The sequence below is a fragment of the Alligator mississippiensis genome, chromosome 5, assembly GCF_030867095.1.
Source record: "Alligator mississippiensis isolate rAllMis1 chromosome 5, rAllMis1, whole genome shotgun sequence".
Taxonomy (NCBI): Eukaryota; Metazoa; Chordata; order Crocodylia; family Alligatoridae; genus Alligator; species Alligator mississippiensis.
Window position 1 is genome coordinate 148,058,967 of NC_081828.1, and position 19,735 is coordinate 148,078,701.

At 43.6% G+C, this 19,735-nt stretch overlaps 1 protein-coding gene across 4 annotated transcripts in view; it reads right to left on the reverse strand.

Annotated features, from left to right (window-relative positions):
- Positions 1-17,190, reverse strand: part of UBE2E1 (ubiquitin conjugating enzyme E2 E1) — a 67,267-nt gene extending 50,077 nt beyond the window's left edge. Inside the window, exons 1-5 of one of the 4 annotated variants that reach the window (XM_014603181.3) lie at positions 17,106-17,190; positions 16,776-16,840; positions 15,791-15,949; positions 15,537-15,625; positions 13,347-13,397 (exon numbers count right to left, since the gene is read on the reverse strand). In XM_014603181.3, coding sequence (XP_014458667.1) covers positions 13,347-13,397; positions 15,537-15,577 — 92 coding nt within the window. In that variant the 5' untranslated portion in view covers positions 15,578-15,625; positions 15,791-15,949; positions 16,776-16,840; positions 17,106-17,190. Of the gene's footprint in view, positions 1-13,346; positions 13,398-15,536; positions 15,717-15,790; positions 15,950-16,775; positions 16,841-17,105 lie in introns of all 4 variants that reach the window. The other 3 variants (XM_019498030.2, XM_014603178.3, XM_019498031.2) reach the window with 3 other exon arrangements.
- Between the last annotated feature and the right edge of the window lie 2,545 nt (positions 17,191-19,735).

A 19,735-nucleotide genomic window follows, 5' to 3' on the forward strand; every position in this document is an offset into this window, starting at 1 on the left:
CCTCAACACAGATAATAACTATTCATTTCAACTAACATTTGCTTAACAAACAGTCTCAGTCCCTCCAGTTATTGAAGTGTAAGGTGAAGTAGGACCAAAGACAGCAAAGAAAAAGATAAGCTATTGGACACCTTTATTATTTCCCTGGGTACCATCCAGAATAAAAGTATTATCTCTCAAAACACATTATCCTATTACAATGTAGTACTATCACAAAGTAGCAGCTGTGATAACCCTGATGTGCATAAAACTGGAAAATAACCAAATCACATATTCAAGACACTACAATGGCTACTGAAAAAAGCAACTCACTTATTTACTTTGATCAGATAAAAATGCAATGTCACAAGAGTAAGCAGAGCTTTAAACATCTGAGACACACTGACCAGCCCAAGACTAAAGCTATTTTGTTATTACAGGACATTTTATATAGGGCTGTAAATTTACACAGCACTTTACAAACACAGATAATAAGGCAGGTCGCCTGCCCTGCAGACTTTACAGTCTAAATAAGGCAAGACAAACATGTACAGATTAGCACTTCAGAAAAGTGAGGATCAGAGGACAAGTGATGAAAACTGAGGAGGGATTGCTTCTAAAAAAAAAAGTGAAAGTGAAGAAGGAAGAGACAGGGTGTGCTGGTACGCACATGAAGCAGAGGAAACACATAAGGAGGTACGCCGGAAGCTCCGGGTTGAAAGGCACAGAGCTGAGCATAAGGGAGCAAAAAAGGGACTGGAAAAAAAAAAAAAAAAAAAGTCAGTGTGAGAGAAGAAAAGGGAAAAGGAAGGCAGAAAAAACAGGTGATGAGAGATTTTGTTCCCTTAATTGAAAGCTAGCCTCTTCTCCCGTGGAATCTATATGGGCAGTGCTGTCTCTAGCACTGGCTTTGGTTAAGCTAATGTCCACCTTGAACCAAAATTGTCCTTTATTTTTACTTCCTTGTCCCACTTCCTTGCTTCTGTCTCCATTGGTCCCTACTTGGCTAGGGGCAGAAATTACACATAAACTAGTATAAATGATCAGAAACAGGTTAAAATCTGTAACACAACAAAAGTTCACTGCACATACACTGCTTTCAAACTAGTCAAAACTGGTTTAAGATCAACCTGGATGGATGTAGCATCAGACTTAACTGATTTAGGTTAAATTGGCTTACTGAACTTCTGTCCCAGATCCAAGTCAATTTACAGTCTCCCAGCATCGCAGGATGCTTTGTACCCACCCCCCAACCGTCCCCCTTCTCACAGAGTGAGTGGGTTAGCCCTGCCCAAGATGTCTGCTTCATCTGAGAAAGGAGGTGCACTCTAATGCCCCACAACTTGTGGTCTGGGCCACTGCAGGCATGTGGCTGCATTTCCAGAATCAGAAGTGAATGTCTGTTCACTTGCTTATTGGTTCAATCTATGCAGCTTAGACTAACCTGCAAAGATTGAATCAAAATCAGGTCTCGGGCTTTTTGACGATCTGTATTTAGCCCAAATGGCCATATCCCTTTTTATCTCAGTGCATGTCTCGGTTGCCTCCCTTTTTGTTTTTGCCCTCTTTTCCATTCTCTTTATTGCTCCTCATATAATGTCCTTCTCTTTTCCTTGTTATGGCAACAAAGAGAAGCAAACATTGTGGGGCATGGAGAGAAGATCCTTATCACTTCCATTCCCTTTCACTCCAAATTTGCCACAGCCTACTCTACAGATCTTCTATCTCTAGTTCCCTTTTATATTCACTTACATCTATCAGCATCTCTTTGCAACCTTGCTGCTAACAGTACAAAAGGTTCCTGCTCAAATGTTGGCTTATTAAGAATTGCTTTATGCATCTCTCCACCCAAACAACTGCATCTTATTTAAAAATCACAAAATGACAATGCTTTTATTTCATTGTCTGTAACTCTTAATCTTACCATCATCTCCAACCATTCTGGTTTATCTCAAGCGTTGGTAGATGCAGTTTAACTGAAAGATGCCAGAGCAAAACAAAACTATGATATTGCATTAGAAGAGTGATTCTCAACCACAGTGCAATGGTTCCCTGGGATACCTTGAGATCCTTTAAAGGGTGCTGTTAAGTGTGAAAACATTCTTCACAAGATAAATCCAAAGATTTCAAGTAGGAATCCATTGTTTTTAAGACATTTTGACCTGTTGTGGGTTTTTTGATTTGGTTTCTTGCATATAACAATGGGTGCCTTAGACCTAAAAAGGTTAAGAACGATTGCATTACAGGCGTAAATCTTGGGATCTATTTGATCAGTGCCCTGTGCATGTAAAGGGCAAGAACTGTGGTTTACACATAAAACACTAAATTTCCTGACACAAGTGGCCAGTTACAAATAACCTACTCAAGTCGTGCCAGTAGCCATTCTGGCAGCTCATACAATCCTCTGCCCTAAACACCTGGAACCTTGGGGCATTTATACATGTACTCCAGGACTGCGTGCATGTCGGGCAGGCGGGGCAGGGAGCTTTAGAGCAGCTTCAAGAGCCGCTCTAATTAAAGCACCTGGAGTGTCTCGTATCAGCATCCTCATGCTGAAAATGGCAGTGGGGGTGCTTCAACTAAAGCTTGTTGAACGAGCTTTAGTTAAAGCACCCCTACCACCATTTTTTAGCACAGGGATGCTGATACACGAGACACTGCAGTCTGCTGGAGCACGGTAATTGCCATGCTCCAGCAGACTCAATTAACCAAGCAGCCTTGCTGCTCGTGTACAGACGCAGTAATCAAGTCTAATTTGTGCTAGGAAGAGCAGCAGAAAACAGATGAATGCAATGGAGAATTGCAGCCAGAATTACAACATCTTTAGCTTGAATTTAAATCAAGGAAACTTATATTTCATTATTTAAAGCAGAATATACAAAAAATAGCTTTCTATATGCTTATTTTTGTTTACTAGTAAAATATTCTTCGCCTCTTAATTTTGCTATCCCAAAGGAAGTGGATGAATAACACTGCTGTCAAGAAACAAAGAAATGTAAAATACAAATATATTTTCAAAATTAAAATTACCCTACTGAAAACAAAACCAGCCAGTTCTCACCAATGAATACATTTACAAGTAAAAGTCATGGAGTATAAATGTAAATGTCTCCATGCTTCACAAAACATCTGTTTTAGAAAGGTTACCAGGACATACAGGAAATAATTAATGTGCAAGTTTAACATTATAACTGATAGTTTGATAGATCAGAAACTTCTGATGAAATGACCCCTTGTGGTATACTATAGTATTGATATAATTGCTTTAAACTGCATGTTATTACAACTGCATGCATTTTAGCAATCTTTCAAAAACATCTGCAACATTTAAGCACTGCTTTAATTAAAATATACTGCAATTTCTCTACAGTTTATAGGCCATTTCTCAAAGCAGCCTGATTCTATGCTTGTTCAGAATACCAAGTAATACATTAAAACTCCCTAGAAATTGTCCACTTGAAAAAAAGTTTAAAATATATATGTTCATAATAATAATAATCCTCAAAATCAGCACCTTAACGCTTGAGCTGAGATATTCAATCTGTTGATAAATACTTTCTACTTCTAACTTATACTGTTCTTTTTGGTGGAATAATCAGTTTCCTACATCTCGTAACAAATCTGACAAAGTTCTCCGAGTCCAGACTACAGGCAGGTTTTTTGTTTTTTAATATTCATTGATTTATCCGTCATGGAAAACCACCTTTGCCTTCAGAATTAATGTTTAATGTCCAATTTTTTCCCCCTTGTGGGCGATTTTTGGTACAAATCTTTACGCCATTTTCTTCCCTGCTTTCCCTTTAACAGATAAGGGAATTTGTTGCATTGGGAAAAATCTATTGTTTGGCTACCCATGGCAGAAACAGCATCAAATATCAGCAGCACAAATACTGCAGTAGTACCTCTATCACAGCAGTTTTCATTTATGAAAACATCTAAAAAAACCAACTCAGAACCAGCAATGATAATCTACTCTTCCAATACGAGTCAAACAACTCCAGAGGGAGAAATCAGAGATTTTAGTTCTCCAAATCCTTATACAGTACCCTGTATAGTCATTTACACAATTCAAAAATTGGGTGTAAAACATTATTGCTTGCCATTCTGATTGAGTTTATATTCACTTTTAAATGGAGAAGGCTTCAAGGACCCAGGGAACCAGGCTTCACTACAGACTGCCCCACAAAAATAAAGAACCAGAGAGATTTAATAGCACTTTGCATCACTCTATTAGTTTATCTACTAAATAAATTAGTGCCATAATTTAATGTGGTCCCACTTTTTAACAGCCAGACTTAGTCCTTCCTGGTCTCTGAGTTGTGAAATCAAAGGAATAAAAAGTTACCGGCTACAGGTCACTATTCTCTGCATCCCCATTTCTATGAAGAACATCTGTACCCATTTGTCATAGTATAACTTACTCTTAAGTATAAATATTTGCAGGATGTTGTGCAAATATCAATTTATATTTCATGCACAGAAGGTATTTATTATATACATGGTAGAACCTTTATAATTTGCACTATTGTCTCAAAGGCAAGTTAGTGAAATTTGCAAAGTGGCAAGGAAATGAACAACCCCCCCAAACAAACTGTTTTCCAAAATGTAGTGCCTATTTTAACAGTTGTAGTTTAAAGTACTTTAAAATGTATTAATAAGTGATCTGCAGTCCATCTCTAAAGTCATAAAGTCAGAAATTAGATTTGAATTGTTAGATCTTTGCTGCTAAATAAGTATAAATTATTTTATTTGAGTAAAGTGTAAGATTTGACTGCAATCACTCAATTACATCATTAACTTAATTTTGTTTGAGTTGTTCAGTACATTGGTAAAAGAAGAGTAAATATCTAACTTTAGATATTTCCAACTTGGCCTGGATTCAAATCCTTAAAAAGGCAAGAAGCTACACATAACATTATTAGTCCCCTTAATCATCCTGTTCCAAATGAAGAGGGGACTAATGATGAATTATCACTAGCTCCTGTATAAAGACTTTGCAGAACTAAATCTTTAAATTATAAAGGAGTTAGGGTGGACAATGTTGTTTTGTTTTTTTAATTTCTACAAAGTACTGTGCCCATCTGTAACAAACTAACAGAAGAGAACCCCACACACAGACGTACACAACATTTTCACATAAAAAAATAAATATTAATACAATTAAATAAAAAATAAAATATTTCAAAGTGTAAAACTGAAAGCCACCACACTGGGATACAAAAGAAATTAAGCCCAAATTAATGAGCAAACCTAAAATAACATCATTTTTGTTGGATAAAATACACAGGCAGCATAGTTATAGTTGCATGGTGTCCTTTAAGGATAACAAAGATGAAAGTAAAATAATAAAATTAAGCACCATACAGAAAGGTTCATGGAGAGGGGACTTGAATCCTCTTTGTTCTTAGCCATGATACACTTTCACAGCCACTCAAGATTCATCATTCTGATATTTGGCATGCAAGAGCACAAAACGTAGTCCATTTGGGAATTAACGAACCAAGATATGCCAAATAAAATCTACCACAGAAATCAGCCTAGCTACTGCCACAGGATCTTAGAAACTCTGCCACTAAAATGCTTCTAACTTTTAAGGGAGCTAACTAAAACTGTTTACTAGCTTTAGAAATGAGAATTCCTGTAATATTATCTAATCAATCTACAGTAAAGAGGCTGCTACCATGTAGCTTTTGTCTGAATAAATCAGGCAGATGACTTAGCCTGCAGGAATTGCAACATATACTTGGAATTTACTAAGTATATAAATGGCACTTATTTTTATGGTTTCCAAGATAGACCAGGCACAGCTGGTGAGGATCACTAAATTAGTTAATACACGGTTTCAAAAAGGAAGGAGTTATTTTTCCATGGATTCTATGCCAAAACAGAGGGGGGGAAGAAGGGGAGACCACTGGGAGTTTATATGACAAAAAATATTTTTCCAACTACACATAACACATTATGAAGGTTTTTCCCATTTGAAACTTAGCATACAACATATCATACTTATATTTCAGACTAAAGTAATAAAATGTGCTACAAACACTTTGGCAATCCAGGTATTTTAATATAATGTAGTATGTATTGTAGTCAGAGAATCACAAATGCACACAGCTTTTACAAACGAATAAAATCCTGATATCTTTGTTATTCTAAATATATAAATTTTTTGGTCAATGCTGGATTTATCTGAATACAAGATGACCCTGAATGCAAGACAACCCCTCAATAATTAGATTCTACACATGGAAAATGTATAAATTTATTATAATTTTCCATGTATGGAATTTAATTATTGGAGGATCATTTTAAATTTGTCCTCCCCCCACTGCTGTAGATGGGGAGGCAGTAATGGGGCAGGCAGTGGGGGGGCAGTAGGAGGGCACGTGGTAGGGCAGGCAGCGGGGGGCAATTGGAAGCAGGTGGTAGGGGCAGGCAGCATGGAAGTGGTGGGGCAGGCAGCTCGATTCCTGTTGCATATCCCACCTTTATTTACCTCCTCCATTGTGCCTGCCTCCCACAACCCCACAGCCTTCTCCTTCCCCTGTTCCCCACCTTCTTCCCCTCCACACCATTTCTGTCACTCATAGCCCTCAGGTCCCCACTTACCCGTTCTTTCTATCTTCCCCCCCACCCCAGACTCTTCTCCCCCGCCTGCCCTTCCCCACCCCCTCCTCCCAGTTGGAGCCAGAGCCACAGCTGCCAGTCTCTCCTCCCCCATTGCCTTGTGCTCAATTGTAAGGTAAGGGGCTCCCCCACTCCCCATGTTAAGAGAAAAAACCCTCATCTTCTACTCAAGTAAATATGGTACATACGAAAAAACCTGTAAATATCTTAACTTCAGTCCAGATACATTCAGAATTCAATTATATAAAGTTTATATAAAAGATGGCTATATTCAGGAAGGTTTCTTTTTAGCATGCAATTAAAAAAATTAATCATATTTACTGTACTGTGGTTTAAAAATTACAGTATATTCTTAGATAATGCATTAAATTTTGAAGCAAGACCAGTTAAGCATTTATCCAAGTTAAAGCTATTTAGAAAGTGTATTCATATAAAATTCTCAGAAATAGAAAAACGACTGTAGTCAAAACAAGTGCTACACTTCTGAGTATGCAAGTGAAGTGCATTAATTAAAATAAGAGGGTTCAAAACAGCATCTGAACCACAAATATTCTGCAGACTTCACGTTAGTCTGCAAATCTTAATTCCTCACTGGAGGGTTTTTAAAATGATGGCTTTTCCACCCCCACAACTTGGAAGTGTAGGGCTTCTTACCAACCTACAGTCTGAGATATGTATATTAAGAGCTGCCTTTTTACTCGCACAATAGCCTCAAAGAGAGTGATGGTTGTCCTAGGAATTTAAGAGAACTTGACAGGAAGAATCAGGGAACAATGCCAAGTCTTTTTTTTTTTTTCTTTTTTTTAAATTTAAATAGTGGAAAGGTGACAGCATTTTCCCTGCTAAAGGACATTGCTTCTGGGCCTTCCAGAAGGCAGCTTTATACGTGATAAATTTGAAAATTAATATAACAGTTATTTCTGCCTAAAATTATAGAAATATAGGGTTGGAAGCATGACTGCCACATGCCCCCCCGAGGCTGGGGGGAGAGGTGGGGCATAGCAACTGCCCTCAGGCAGCGGTGGCTGTAGCTGGGGTGTGGCGGTGAGCTCCCACAGGCAGCTGTGACCGTGGCGGCAGCAAGGGGTGGGGGTGGCACGTGGAGACCACCTGCAGGCACCACCAGCGGCAGTCAGCGGTGCTTTTTGCAGGGGGGGCACTGCCAAATGCAGGGGGTGCATGTGCACCCCCTAAGTGTTGCCAATAGTTGGAAGGGATATCAGGAGGTCATCTGGTCCAGTATTTCTCAACCTGTGGGTCATGACTCAAAAGTGGGTTGCAGGAATATATGAAAGGGTCATGAACAAAACTTTAAAATGGAAACATGTGGGAAACAGTGTTTTTTCCTCTGCAGGCTGGCCGAGTTCCAGCCTGTGAGGGGCTATTTGGGGCTCGCCCCTGCCCCACACTCCCACTGCCCCACACACTGGAGGGCTGGGGCCTGGAGCCAGGGGGCAGTGGGTCAGGACTGGCCATTGATGTTTACAAATGCATCTTGGTCCAAAAATGGTTGAGAACCACTGATCTAGGCCAACCCCCTGCTCAAAGCAGAATGAACCATCCCCAACTAGATCATTCTAGCCAGGGCTTTGTTGAGCTGGGCCTTAAACACGTCCAAGGATGGAGATTCCACCACCTCTCTAGGTAACCCATTCCAGTGCTTCACCGCCCTCCTAGTGAGAGTTTTCCTAATATCTGACCTGAACTTCCCAGTTGCGGCAACTTAAGACCATTGCTCCTTGTTCTGTCATCTGCCACCACCATGGGTGTCTGGTGCCTCTCGAGTCAGGGCACATGCCCCCCTTGACACCAGTCAGCGACCGGGGGTGGGGTCCTCTGGCAGCCAATCCCGCTGGCTGGAGGGGCTCTGATCTCACTCACTGCAAAAGCGGCTGCACTGCTTCTGGAACTCTGCAGCCACTTCCAGAAACAGCGCGGCCGCTTTTGCTGGCAGCCCCGCTCCCCGGTCCGTGCTCGTAGGGGGGCACTGGTGCTCCTGGATGCCCCCCTGCCCCCTGGCTACACAGGGACCATGGCCTGACAGGGGGTGCACCAGTGGTTTCAGGGGGTGCACATGCACCCCCCCTGTCGCCCCTGGTTACCACTGAGAACAGTCTAGGTCTGTCCTTTTTGTAACTACTCTTCAGGTAGTTGAAGGCTGCTATCAGATCCCCCCTCAGTCTTCTCTTCTGCAGACTGAAGAAGCCCAGTTCCCTCAACCTCTCTTCATTAAGTCATGTGCCATATGCCAAGAGCATGCTCCAGCCTATTATTTTATCAGATACCAGTCTTCTTTGGTACACATACTGACTGATGAACTCCTCCACTACTGTTAGTGCTTAGTAAAGAGCTGAGAGTTAAAAATGGACATTAGTAAGTTTTAATTAATATATATTTTGATCCCTCTATACCAGAGCTTTCCAAACTTTTCATGTTGGTGACACACTTTTTAGACATGCATCATTTCGCGACACAGTAATTCAGTTCCAGGGGAGGGGCCAAGGGAAGCAGACGCGAGTAAGGGAGCTCCACGGTGCCCTTCTGCAAAATTTTCTGCATTTCGCGTGACACACCTACACACTGCCGCCGATACACTAATGTGTCGCAGCACACAGTTTGGAAAGCTCTGCTCTATACAGAGGGAAAAAAATAGAATTAAATGATCAGGCTTAAATTCTGTCAATTCCTTATGGCTCCTTCTGAATGTCAAGTCTAAAGCACGAACTATACAGTTCCAGAGAAGTTGGGAGGGTGTTTATCCGGAACACAGAAGACCTTGGTTCAGTTCCTGCTTTGACACAGACTTCCTGTGTGATCCTGGGCAAGTCACCTAGTCTCTCCCTGCCTTCATTGTTCATCAGAAAATTGGGAATAAATAATTACTTCACAGGGCTCCATAGATTTCAGATTGTGAGATGCCCATATATACTGCTGCTCAAATATATGAAGACAATGCAGTAACAAATATAGATAGTCATTTATACTATTGTTCCTGCTAACACCTTGGAAACCCTGTCAGAGCAATACCAAGGTTGTCATGATATTCATGAACACGATTAGACAGTTAACCCTGTTTAAATGGCAAGCTAGAATTATATATTTTAACATTTGAAGTGAAGTCAGAGAATGCCACTTTCATGATACCCTTGAATCTGTAATATAAAGAGGTACTTAGATAGCACCATTAACAGCATCCACATATAATAACAAAGAACAAGAGTCTCAACATATTCTTCTTTGAGTGCTCTTAATAAGTCAGTTTGTTTTGATAAAATGCAAGTCCTAATATTTAGAAAGAGAAATGAAATTTCATTACGACTGTGATGTAAATGTGCAATATTTAAACCTATGAAGTTAAATCGAAATTTCACAAAATGATCATCTTTTGGATTTGAAAGTTAGGGCTAGCTTTTATAACCTGACATCCCCAATCAAAAAACAGATTCTCCACCTCTCATCAGTGTCAGAGGCCAAATCATCTCATTAAAGGACAAAAAGAAATTAAAGCTTTTCAGCCCTTTTCTCTACCTCAGTATCTTTAAGTAAAATGTTAACATACTGAAAAGACGAGAGAGAAACAAGACTCACTTAAAATTAGCCACTGACATTTAAGAGAACACACATCTCTCCAACAGAAAGCAAATATCCAAGTATTGTTTTAAATACACTGCCAACAGAAAGGCTTCAGCAGGCAAAAAGTCTATTTCTTTTTGATTAAAGGCTGAACACACATTTGCAACCCTACAAAAATAAAACTCCCGACTTTCAAAGCCTCCTATATGGCTTTGAAAAAGCCATTAAAAAAATAAACTGAGCAACAACAGAGTTTCTAGTCTAAGATCTTGGTCATTCAGAAGGAACTCAGCATGTTGAATGGTTTTGAACTCCTGCTGACTTCAGTGGCAATTTAAGGTGCTCAGCAAGCAGGCCCTAAATTAAGACCCTGAAAACAAGGAGGAACTGGCAAGCAGAAGGAGATGTCTGGAATGCCTTGGCAAGAGAGGAAGGTGACAACAGTGATGGTGAATACAAAAGGTCAAGTAGTTGGCTGAGAAAGTTGCTAGCCTTCAGAATGACACGGACTTAGTTTTATATTAATGAGACAGAAGGTAAATATATCTAGAGCAGCTAAATTTTCATAAATGACTTAGATACCTAGGAACCTAAGTCTTATTGGAAGTCCACAGGGTTTAGGTGCTTTTACACATCATCTTACAGGGTTCCTCCTAAGAAGTGAGCTTTGAGATAAGCCTTAAAGAATGGAATGGAGGAATAAAGGAGCCCCCATCCTACACATAGGGTAGCATAGAGTGCATATAGGGAATGCAGAGAAGCGTACGAGAAAAGACACAAAGGGAGCAATGAGATGAAAGGCTTGAGCAGTGGGGGTTGGGGAAGGGTGGGATAAGTGATTTTTTTAGCATTATGAAGTCTTTTAAAAGTAATGAATAGATAAGACTTAAAGTTAAGCTCAGAAACCAACTTTAGTCACTCCCTCACAGTGAAAAGTTCGAAGTGAAAAAAAAAAAGGAATAATTGAAGGCAGTGGTACTAATGCAGGACTTCCCCAGAACAGATTTACAGTCTTAACACAGCAACTTGAGTGTCTCAATTGCATAATCTCTTCACACTCCTAATTTGACTACTTCCACAGGACATAAGTACTCCACATATCTTTAGTAGCTGGAATTCATCTCACCATTGTGGCAATCAGCATCTGCCTACACTTTTACAAGTCTGTTGTTTACAGCATCAAGCCTATGGCATGTCAGGAAATCTAAGGCATTTGCCATTTTAAACTTAACAGACCCACTCACTTATTCTGAATAAGAAATATACAAATTTAGTTCTACATCAAGACTAGCAGACCTGCTTTCACAAAGAAAAATACAGATTTTTTTTCACAGATACTTAAGGTTAACAAATATTTTTATAAAAGCATTTGCTAAATAGAACTGCCAACTTCCACTCATTCATCTGAAGGCCAGAAAGAATGCAGGACATCAGCTTGATATTATTATAACTACTTGTACAGTGAACTAATTTCCACCATTAAAACCATTCATAAAGGCTGAAACAGTGCAAACGTGTCTATAGGTGCCCCCAAATTTAATACTTTTATGGCTACATAATATACATTTTGAAAAAAAACCTCATTTGGTAGCTAATCTTGACCCAGGAAAAGCAACAAGTAGATAAGAGAACATTAGGATTTTGACATCATTTATAGGAGGCTCTGGATGAAAGCTGCAACCTGATTTCTTTATAAAGAAACATAGGAGGTGCCCCTCACTACAGTTCCTGGGCACAATAACACCATTAAAACAATTTAGCAGTATCTGAAGAGTACAAAACTCATTAGCTATTTTTCAAATGCTACACACCTATTACATAAAAAGCATTCCTTGCCTATTAACCACCAAACTATTTCAATTCATCTAGTCAAATTTTAAGCCATCTTAAAAATATTTTTTCATTAAAAAAAAAAAAAAAATCTCATAAAAATATGAGAATCTCCCTTTTTTCATTTGTGCATCACCCACCAGTACAGTTGATGATTTTTGGCAACAAGGGCCAGAGGTGTCTTTTACCTGAACCTTTAAATAAAGGTAAACTTTATTTCACTCCAGATCTGCCTTGTTCTTGCATACTGTCTTCCCATCCCTAGCTACTGCAGTTAAGAGTCCTGAGAAAGGGGTCCTGAAAAGGCTATTCAGGACCCCTTCACCTAACTCCAATGTTAATGTCTCCCTGCTGACCAAACCAGGAGAGTAAGAAACTTCAAAGTGCTAGCAATATAAAAGTGAGTGGAAAATCCACTCTGAATAACTAAGAGACCAATTCTGAATTGTTAAATGGCATTTTTCTTTTAATTGCTGCCACGACTGACATCAAAAGCTTCAGACCCGGCACAGCAGTAGCAGGAAGATCTGAGCAGTCAGATAAAGAACTAAAGAAGCTCTTTAGAAACAGGTCTACAGCAACTGAAGTGGACAGAGACCAGGCTGAAAGCAGCCTTTCTGTTCAACAGAAACAACCAAAGGCTGTTTCATCCCCAAATGCTGAGTGGCATCAAGGAAGCCAAGACAGCTCAGAGAGGAACAAAATAACATTTAGCAGCTATACTGAACAAAGTGTTTACATCTTTAAAATATAGCTCAAATAACCATTCTATAAAGGCCAAGAGCATGCTCCAGCCTCTTATTTTATTAGATACTAGACTGTCTTCTTTGGTACGCATACTGACTGATGAACTCACAACTCTCTTCCACCCTTGTTACTGCTTAGCAAAGAGCTGAAAAGAACCCATAGTCTTTTACTATTCTCTGCTTTTTTGGCAGTACTCATATAAATAAGATTAACACAGTCAAGTGTTAGATTTTTAAACCAAAGGGAAACAAACAAACAAAGGGGCAAGTTTTCACACACTTTCTTACTGACCAGTTTCAGAAACATATGCATGGGCAGTGTGACAAATTCTAATGCAATTACGAAAAAACAAAACAAACAGAAAATTCATGTCAAAACACATGTAATCTCTTGAGCTTTCCTCCACAGGGGGAGTATTTTATGTCATCCAAGCATTCATGAAAGTATTTATGTCAATCTAAACAGTTGTTCATCCACTGTATCTATAACCTATGAAGATACAGTATTTATAAATAATAAAAAGCATCCTTTAGCTCCTCCCTGCCCCACAAAGGACAAAAAAAAAAAAAAAAAAAAAAACCAACACAAACCTGCAGTTGGGAGGTGGATCTAAAGTGATGTCAGCCAATTCCTTCTGAATCCTGGGGCAATAAAAACAAGAGAGAACAAAGGTAAGTCACTATGTGGGATCATCCTCAACACATAGGTTTTACCAACGCAGTCACTTGAGTCTGTGACTGTGTGTGCACGCAAAACCCTCTCCCATGTACACCCAGAGACACTGAAAGCCAATGACAAAGACACCGAAAGTAAAAAAAAAAGACACTGCGTTTCCCCCCACCACCACGCCAGAGCCACAGACCAATGCATTATGATACAGGCAGACACCACTGCAAACCACAGGGTGGAACAGACAGAGCCTTTTCCTCTTCCATCCCACTCATAATAAGACATGTTCTCCTAACAGACCCAATGCACTGGCTGAGAGTAGGAGGCTGTAGCCTGAAGATTTTGCATCCTTGTCCCACTGCTCTGGACTAAACAACTAGTGCCACAATCTTCCACTGCCAACACTGGCTTCACCCTCTTCCCATGAGAAGGGGCTGGACCTTGGTGGGCAGATAACTGGAAGCAGAACCAAACTGGCACACACTCCTAAGCCACCTCTGGGAAAAAGTAGTAAAGGGAAGTGAATATCCATACATCTCCAAGGCCCTTTATGCCCCCACAACCTCCAACTCCTTTACTGCCTCCACGATAGCACATAGCACCCCCCCTTACATATACAAAACTGCCATGTCCAAACAGCACCCCAGTCCCTTCATTGCTTCTTGCTTCAAAAGCCTCTATGCCTATGCAGCACTACACCATCACCAACCACCCAGCTATCACCCCCTACCCCTCAGTCCCATTACTGCCATTCAGACCTCACTTCCATATCTACCCCCTCCATACAGCCAGCCTCCCTTCCTTCTCATTTGCCTTTTCTTCCATTTGTCACATGTTATGAGAACCACAGCCTATTTATATTAGGCAATTTACAATCAGCAGGCTTTACAAGAAACTTCGTTGCCACTGGCTAGGTGACTGCTAAGTAAATGTGCTCTGTTGAGTTCTGCCTAACCAACTGCCTAAACACCACAAAAGTCTGGGCTGTGACAGACCGGCATCAGCTGAGAAAGCATAGAAAAATCGACAAAAATCCAGACGCTGTTGACATCTACAGCTGGGAAGTTTTTTGCTGCTGCATGGCAAAGCCATTAACTAGACGGAATATTCTGTTTGTGGAAGAAGTAATGGAAGTTTACTTGGAAACTCCATTCTTCATGCTTTTGGGAGCATGGTGGTGGCAAATTCAGGTAAGATGAGAAGCAGAGCAGAGAGGGTAGCAGTAATGTTGTAGAAGTGAGTTAGCTTTAAGGGTCTGACTACTGGGAAAAAATGACCAGCACAGCAATTCTAGGCTCACTGTTCTAGAATAAATTTAACTATTCTGGTATGACTCCCTTCTGGGAACAATATTCTGGAAAAAATACTATGTTTTGTCTGCAGAATCATGAGTGACTGGTGCCTCCTGAATCAGGGGGGCACCCACAGAAGCCACCAGTGGTGGTGGCCCTGTCAGAGGGGGCACCAGCTCTGCCAACAGCGTTGGTGTCAGACCCCCATGAACCGCCTACCAGTCGCCTATGAGCAGAATAATTATTTCAGACTAAAGTGTTGGCTTAAGTAGTGGAAGAGTTTTTTGGGTCAATTTCCCAACATAGACAAGAACTGAATGCAAGTGACGTGGAGACAGGAAAGTAACGTTTTGATGGGGTGACCTTGTAAGAGCCCTTTCAATAGGAGAGCTCAAAATGCTTTATAAAATCAACCGTCATCCCCATTTTACTGATGGGCAAACTGATGAAGAAGTTAAACAGCCTGCTTAAGGCCACAGAGTTCAAAAAAAACCCCCAAGAATTACACTTGTATGCAATTCTGGCTCTCTATACTTATGATGAAGAAAGGGGATGAGAAGAGGAATAACTATGGAGAAGAAGGATGTTGCTGAGAAGGAATATAGACTGTGGTAATGCTTGGGAGGAGGAGAGGCTAACAGAAGCATTAATAGTGTGTAGGTGCTCTTTGCTCCGTGGAGATAGTGAGGGAGGTTGAAAGTATAATTTCCAGTCATAATGAATAGGAGTGATTAATGCTCAATAGAAGGGAGGCAAAGAGAAGAGTTGGACAAGCAAAGAGACAGCAGTGAAGCGGTGTTTTGTTGCTAACAGTCTCACCTCTTGGCGCTGGTGGAGAGGAGTTTGGAGTTTTTACTCATGCTGACTTTACTTTCCTTCTTCTTAGGCGTGTTTGTCTCTTTCTCTGTCTGTTGGTTGGAGGATGAAGATGAGGAGGAGCTGGTGCTGGCCCTCGAATCGTCATCCGACATAGCGACCCCCCCACCACACACCCCAAACCTGGAGAGGAAACACCATGGGGCGTGGGGAACAGACAATGAACACACACAGAGAAAGGAAACGGACAATCTCACTCTGTGTTTGGGTTGTGCTCTCTTTAAAGGGTCCTCCTCTCTCCCCCTCCCCAGGGGCTCCGCAGACAGGAACCTCACACAGCAGCGGTCTGAGTGCACCAGCAATATACTGGGGGAGGGGATGGACTTTAACGCCTCCTCCCAGTGAGAGGAGAGGGGCTAGGAAAAAGACGACAGCAAAGATTAGGGAAGCTCTCAGTAATTCTTTCTAATCTCCCCCAAACTACACACAGGAGACCAGTCATCACCACCCACTACTGCCCAGCCCTGATGTAAATGGGATGTCTCCAGTCCCCTTTCTGCGCTGAAAGGCACGTGGGGGGAAATGGAAGGAAGCTCAGCAGCAGCAGCAGCTGGCTACAATGGGACTGGGGTGTCACAGGCTTCCAGGGCAAGAGCCCCTGCCTCCAGCACGGGGCCATGAACAGCTTAGCTGTGTGCGTGAGGGGGCGCCCCAGTGGCCCAGAAGGGGAGGGGGGGGGGAAAATCAATGCCAGAAAAAGTGTCTGGGGTGGGGGGGAAAGAGGATTACTATGTGCAGGGGGTGGAGGAGGAGAGTGGGTGCCTGCAAGAGATGGTGAAAGAGGAGTGGTGGGGGGGAAGAGGCAGCCCACTCGGAGCCTGCAAGGGGGGGGGGGGGGGGGGGGGCTGCGTGTGAGGGGGAGCCGGCTCTGGGCCTGCAGGGGGATGCATGCCGGAGCGGGGGGAAGCCGGGGCCTGTAGAAAGCCAGCGGGGTGCTGGGGGCCGGGCGGGGGTCTAGGTTAGCCCCCTCGGATGGGCAGGGGGCCGGGGAGGCATGGGGGGCGCTGGATCGCAGCCACCCCGGCCCCCTGCCCATCCCTCGGCCGGGCCGGGGGGCGCGGGGCGACACCTGACAGCCCCGGGCGCTGCCCCTGCCCCTGCCCGCGGCGCGGAGCCCCCGGCCCGGCCCCTTCCCGCGCGGGGGCCGGGGCGGCGGGCAGCGGGGGGGGCCCGTGCCCCTACCTCTCCCTTTGTGTCTGGCTGCTCCTCCTCGGTGCGGCTGGGCCTGGCCACTCGTGTCTCTCTCGCTGGGAGAGAAGCGGAAGTGCTGCAACAGCAACTATTAAACAGGCAATGGCTTCCCCGCCTGCCCCCCCCGCCCCGCACCGCACCGCACCGCACACCCTCGCGCCGCGCCGCGCCGCGATCCCGGGGGGGCCGGGCCCGGACACGGACACGCGGGGGTCGCCCCCTGTGCACGGCGCGGGCGGGGGGACCCGCAGCCCCCGGGGATGGAGACGGGGGGGCAGGGGGGTGCTGCAAGGCTGATGCCACTCGCTCCCCTCCCCTCACCTGCTTGCAGCAGCAGCAACTTCTCCCCTGTCTCCGCGGGGCGCCGGAGCGCACCTGGCTCCGCGGCAGGTCCCCTCCTCGGACAGCGTCAGCAGCCTCGGGGGGCCCCCACCGCCGCCGCCCGGGCCCCAGGCTCCATTGTCCGCACCTCCGCGCCCGGTGACATCACGAGCGCACAAAAGAAGGGGCCGCGCGTGACGTCATCCGCGCCTGCTGCGACCGCGGGGCTCGTCCGCGGCGGGACACGAGGAAGGGGGCAGCCCCGGGGGGCGCGGGAGAAGATCGGCTGCAACTTGCCTGGTCCTCTGTCGTCTTCTTTTGCACTTCTTTCCCCCGGGGGAAAAAAAAATACCCCCCCCTTTGGCAGCCGCTGTGACTCTGGAGAGAGAGGAAGAACATGACCCGCCAGCCCTCGCACCTGAGAAGAAGGCAGCACAGTCCAGGCAGCTTGCCTTAGTTTTCCAGACCCGCTTCATCCCTCTTGACTTCATTGGGGGGGTGAATTTGGCTCAGTGGCCCTGGTTTCTACAGGAGATCGAGAGCCCCTAGGAAACCATGGGGCATCTCCAGTGGCAAGCAGGGAAAAGCCTGAGTCTTGCCACCACTGCCCATCATCATCATCATTACTGGGATGATTTTGCATTTCTCTGATCTATCTATCTATCTATCTATCTATCTATCTATCTATCTATCTATCCCATACTTTTAGTACTTGGCTGGAATGTGTGGTTGGAGCAATTCCTATCTAGAAAACATCTGTCTATCCATAGATAGATAGATAGATAGATAGATAGATAGATAGATAGGAATTGCTCCAGCCAAATACTGTGAGTATGGCTACTACCACCAACTTAATATATGTTTCATTACCTATCTAAGGCCACACAAGGAATGAGAAGACAATGCTAAAACAAGAGACCAGCTCTCCAATCCCTCAAGGGCTTTCAGGAGTGCAGCTTTTCCTGCCTTTACCTGGAGGCAAGGAGCAATACACTTCTGCAAAACAGGCTCCTAGTCTCACGTTCTAATGGCATGGCTTTGCAGAATAAAGCATGGCTGCACACAAAGGGGAAACAGGTCTTGCTGTTGGTGGGGATTGAGCTCTGGAACGTCCATACCAAAAGCTGAAGACGTATAGGGTGAAGAACTGGAACCAAAGATGTATTTTCTCTGTGCCTAGGTCTATGGTTCATTCCAAAATGGAACTTGAACTTGGATGGAGCTTTGACTTTCCCAGGAAAGTTCAGTCTCAGGTAATGTGCTAGCTCAGTACATGTAGTAATGTCTCCCTTGAGGGGTGGTCCCTTCAATGCCAAAGGACAGGGGTGTTCAGCCTTTCTCCCAAATGCAGCCCATGGAGCCTTCACATCTGGCCCACAGGACTCCCCACAGGTTGGGAACCATGGCAGTGGAGGAGCAGTGGCAATTAATGCTGCTACCCTGCCCCCGCTGCCAGAATCCCAAACCCCATGCTGCTGGATTGAGGCCAGGCCATGCCTCCTTCCCTCCTGATGAGGGCTGGGCCTACTTCCACCCACTCCCCAAATGCTGGATCTCACTACTGCATGACCTAATTTGGCCCCACTGTGTCCCCCTCTACCTTTCCTGTGCTTTGGATTGGGTCCACCAGCCAGATCCAGCACACGAACTGACTAGGCATTGGCCACCCGGTCCATGCAGCAAAAAGTTTGAGCACCACTGCCATAGGGTAATCCAAACGTTCCCATGACTCACAAACTTCAGGCTGGGCACATGAGACAGTTACACCTGTATAATTAGCCGTTACTCTAGTGTATACCACTCTATCCTGGTGTAATTTACTTGAATGTGGGGAGTTAAGTATCTGGTGTTAAGTTCCTTGTCTGGACCTACCCTGGGGTACCCTGTACCACAGGCAGATGGGCCTGCTTCTCCATTCTATTATATGTGCTTCCTCCCCTCAGTTCCCTTTTCTAACTGCTTTATTCACTTAGCCCTGAGTCTAGGACCTATGGTTACTTTTGCAAGAATTCTGCCTCTTTGAGGCTCCCAAATAAAGAAAAGGTGAAACTCCTTTTGCCTTTTTTAAAAGACTTTTTATAGTTATCATGTTATGATTCATGGATCGTTAGGGGCTGGAGTTGACATGGAAACGGTACAGGAGGTAAACTAGCTCCTCATGGGCAGTTCTTTTAATAAGGACTTGCTAGTGACCACAATGGTAAACTGATAAAGGCTGCATCAAGTATGGTAATTCTTTGGCTAATCTTTGCTGGCAGCCTTAAGGACCTTCCTTAGCCAATGAAGGTAAGGCCGGCGTTGATACAGACTTCCCCTTCCATGTGGAATTTGCAACCAATTCATGTTATGTGGCTGGGGCCACATGCAAAAACTGAGCACTACCGATTCAAATGTGCCCCTCCACAGAATGTCACTCATGTCAATCCCAAAGTCACCTGTGTGCTAGACAGGCTTGGAATCTGTTCACTTTTATGGTTGTAAATTTTACATCAGAATTAATGAATTATGAACCCAAGATTACAGAAAGAGTCATTTATACTAAGACAATAAAGCCCATAGCCTTTAATTTCCTGTATTTTTTTTTTGGTGCCCTTCACTTTGAGTCTTTGTCATTTGTTGTGTTCCATATT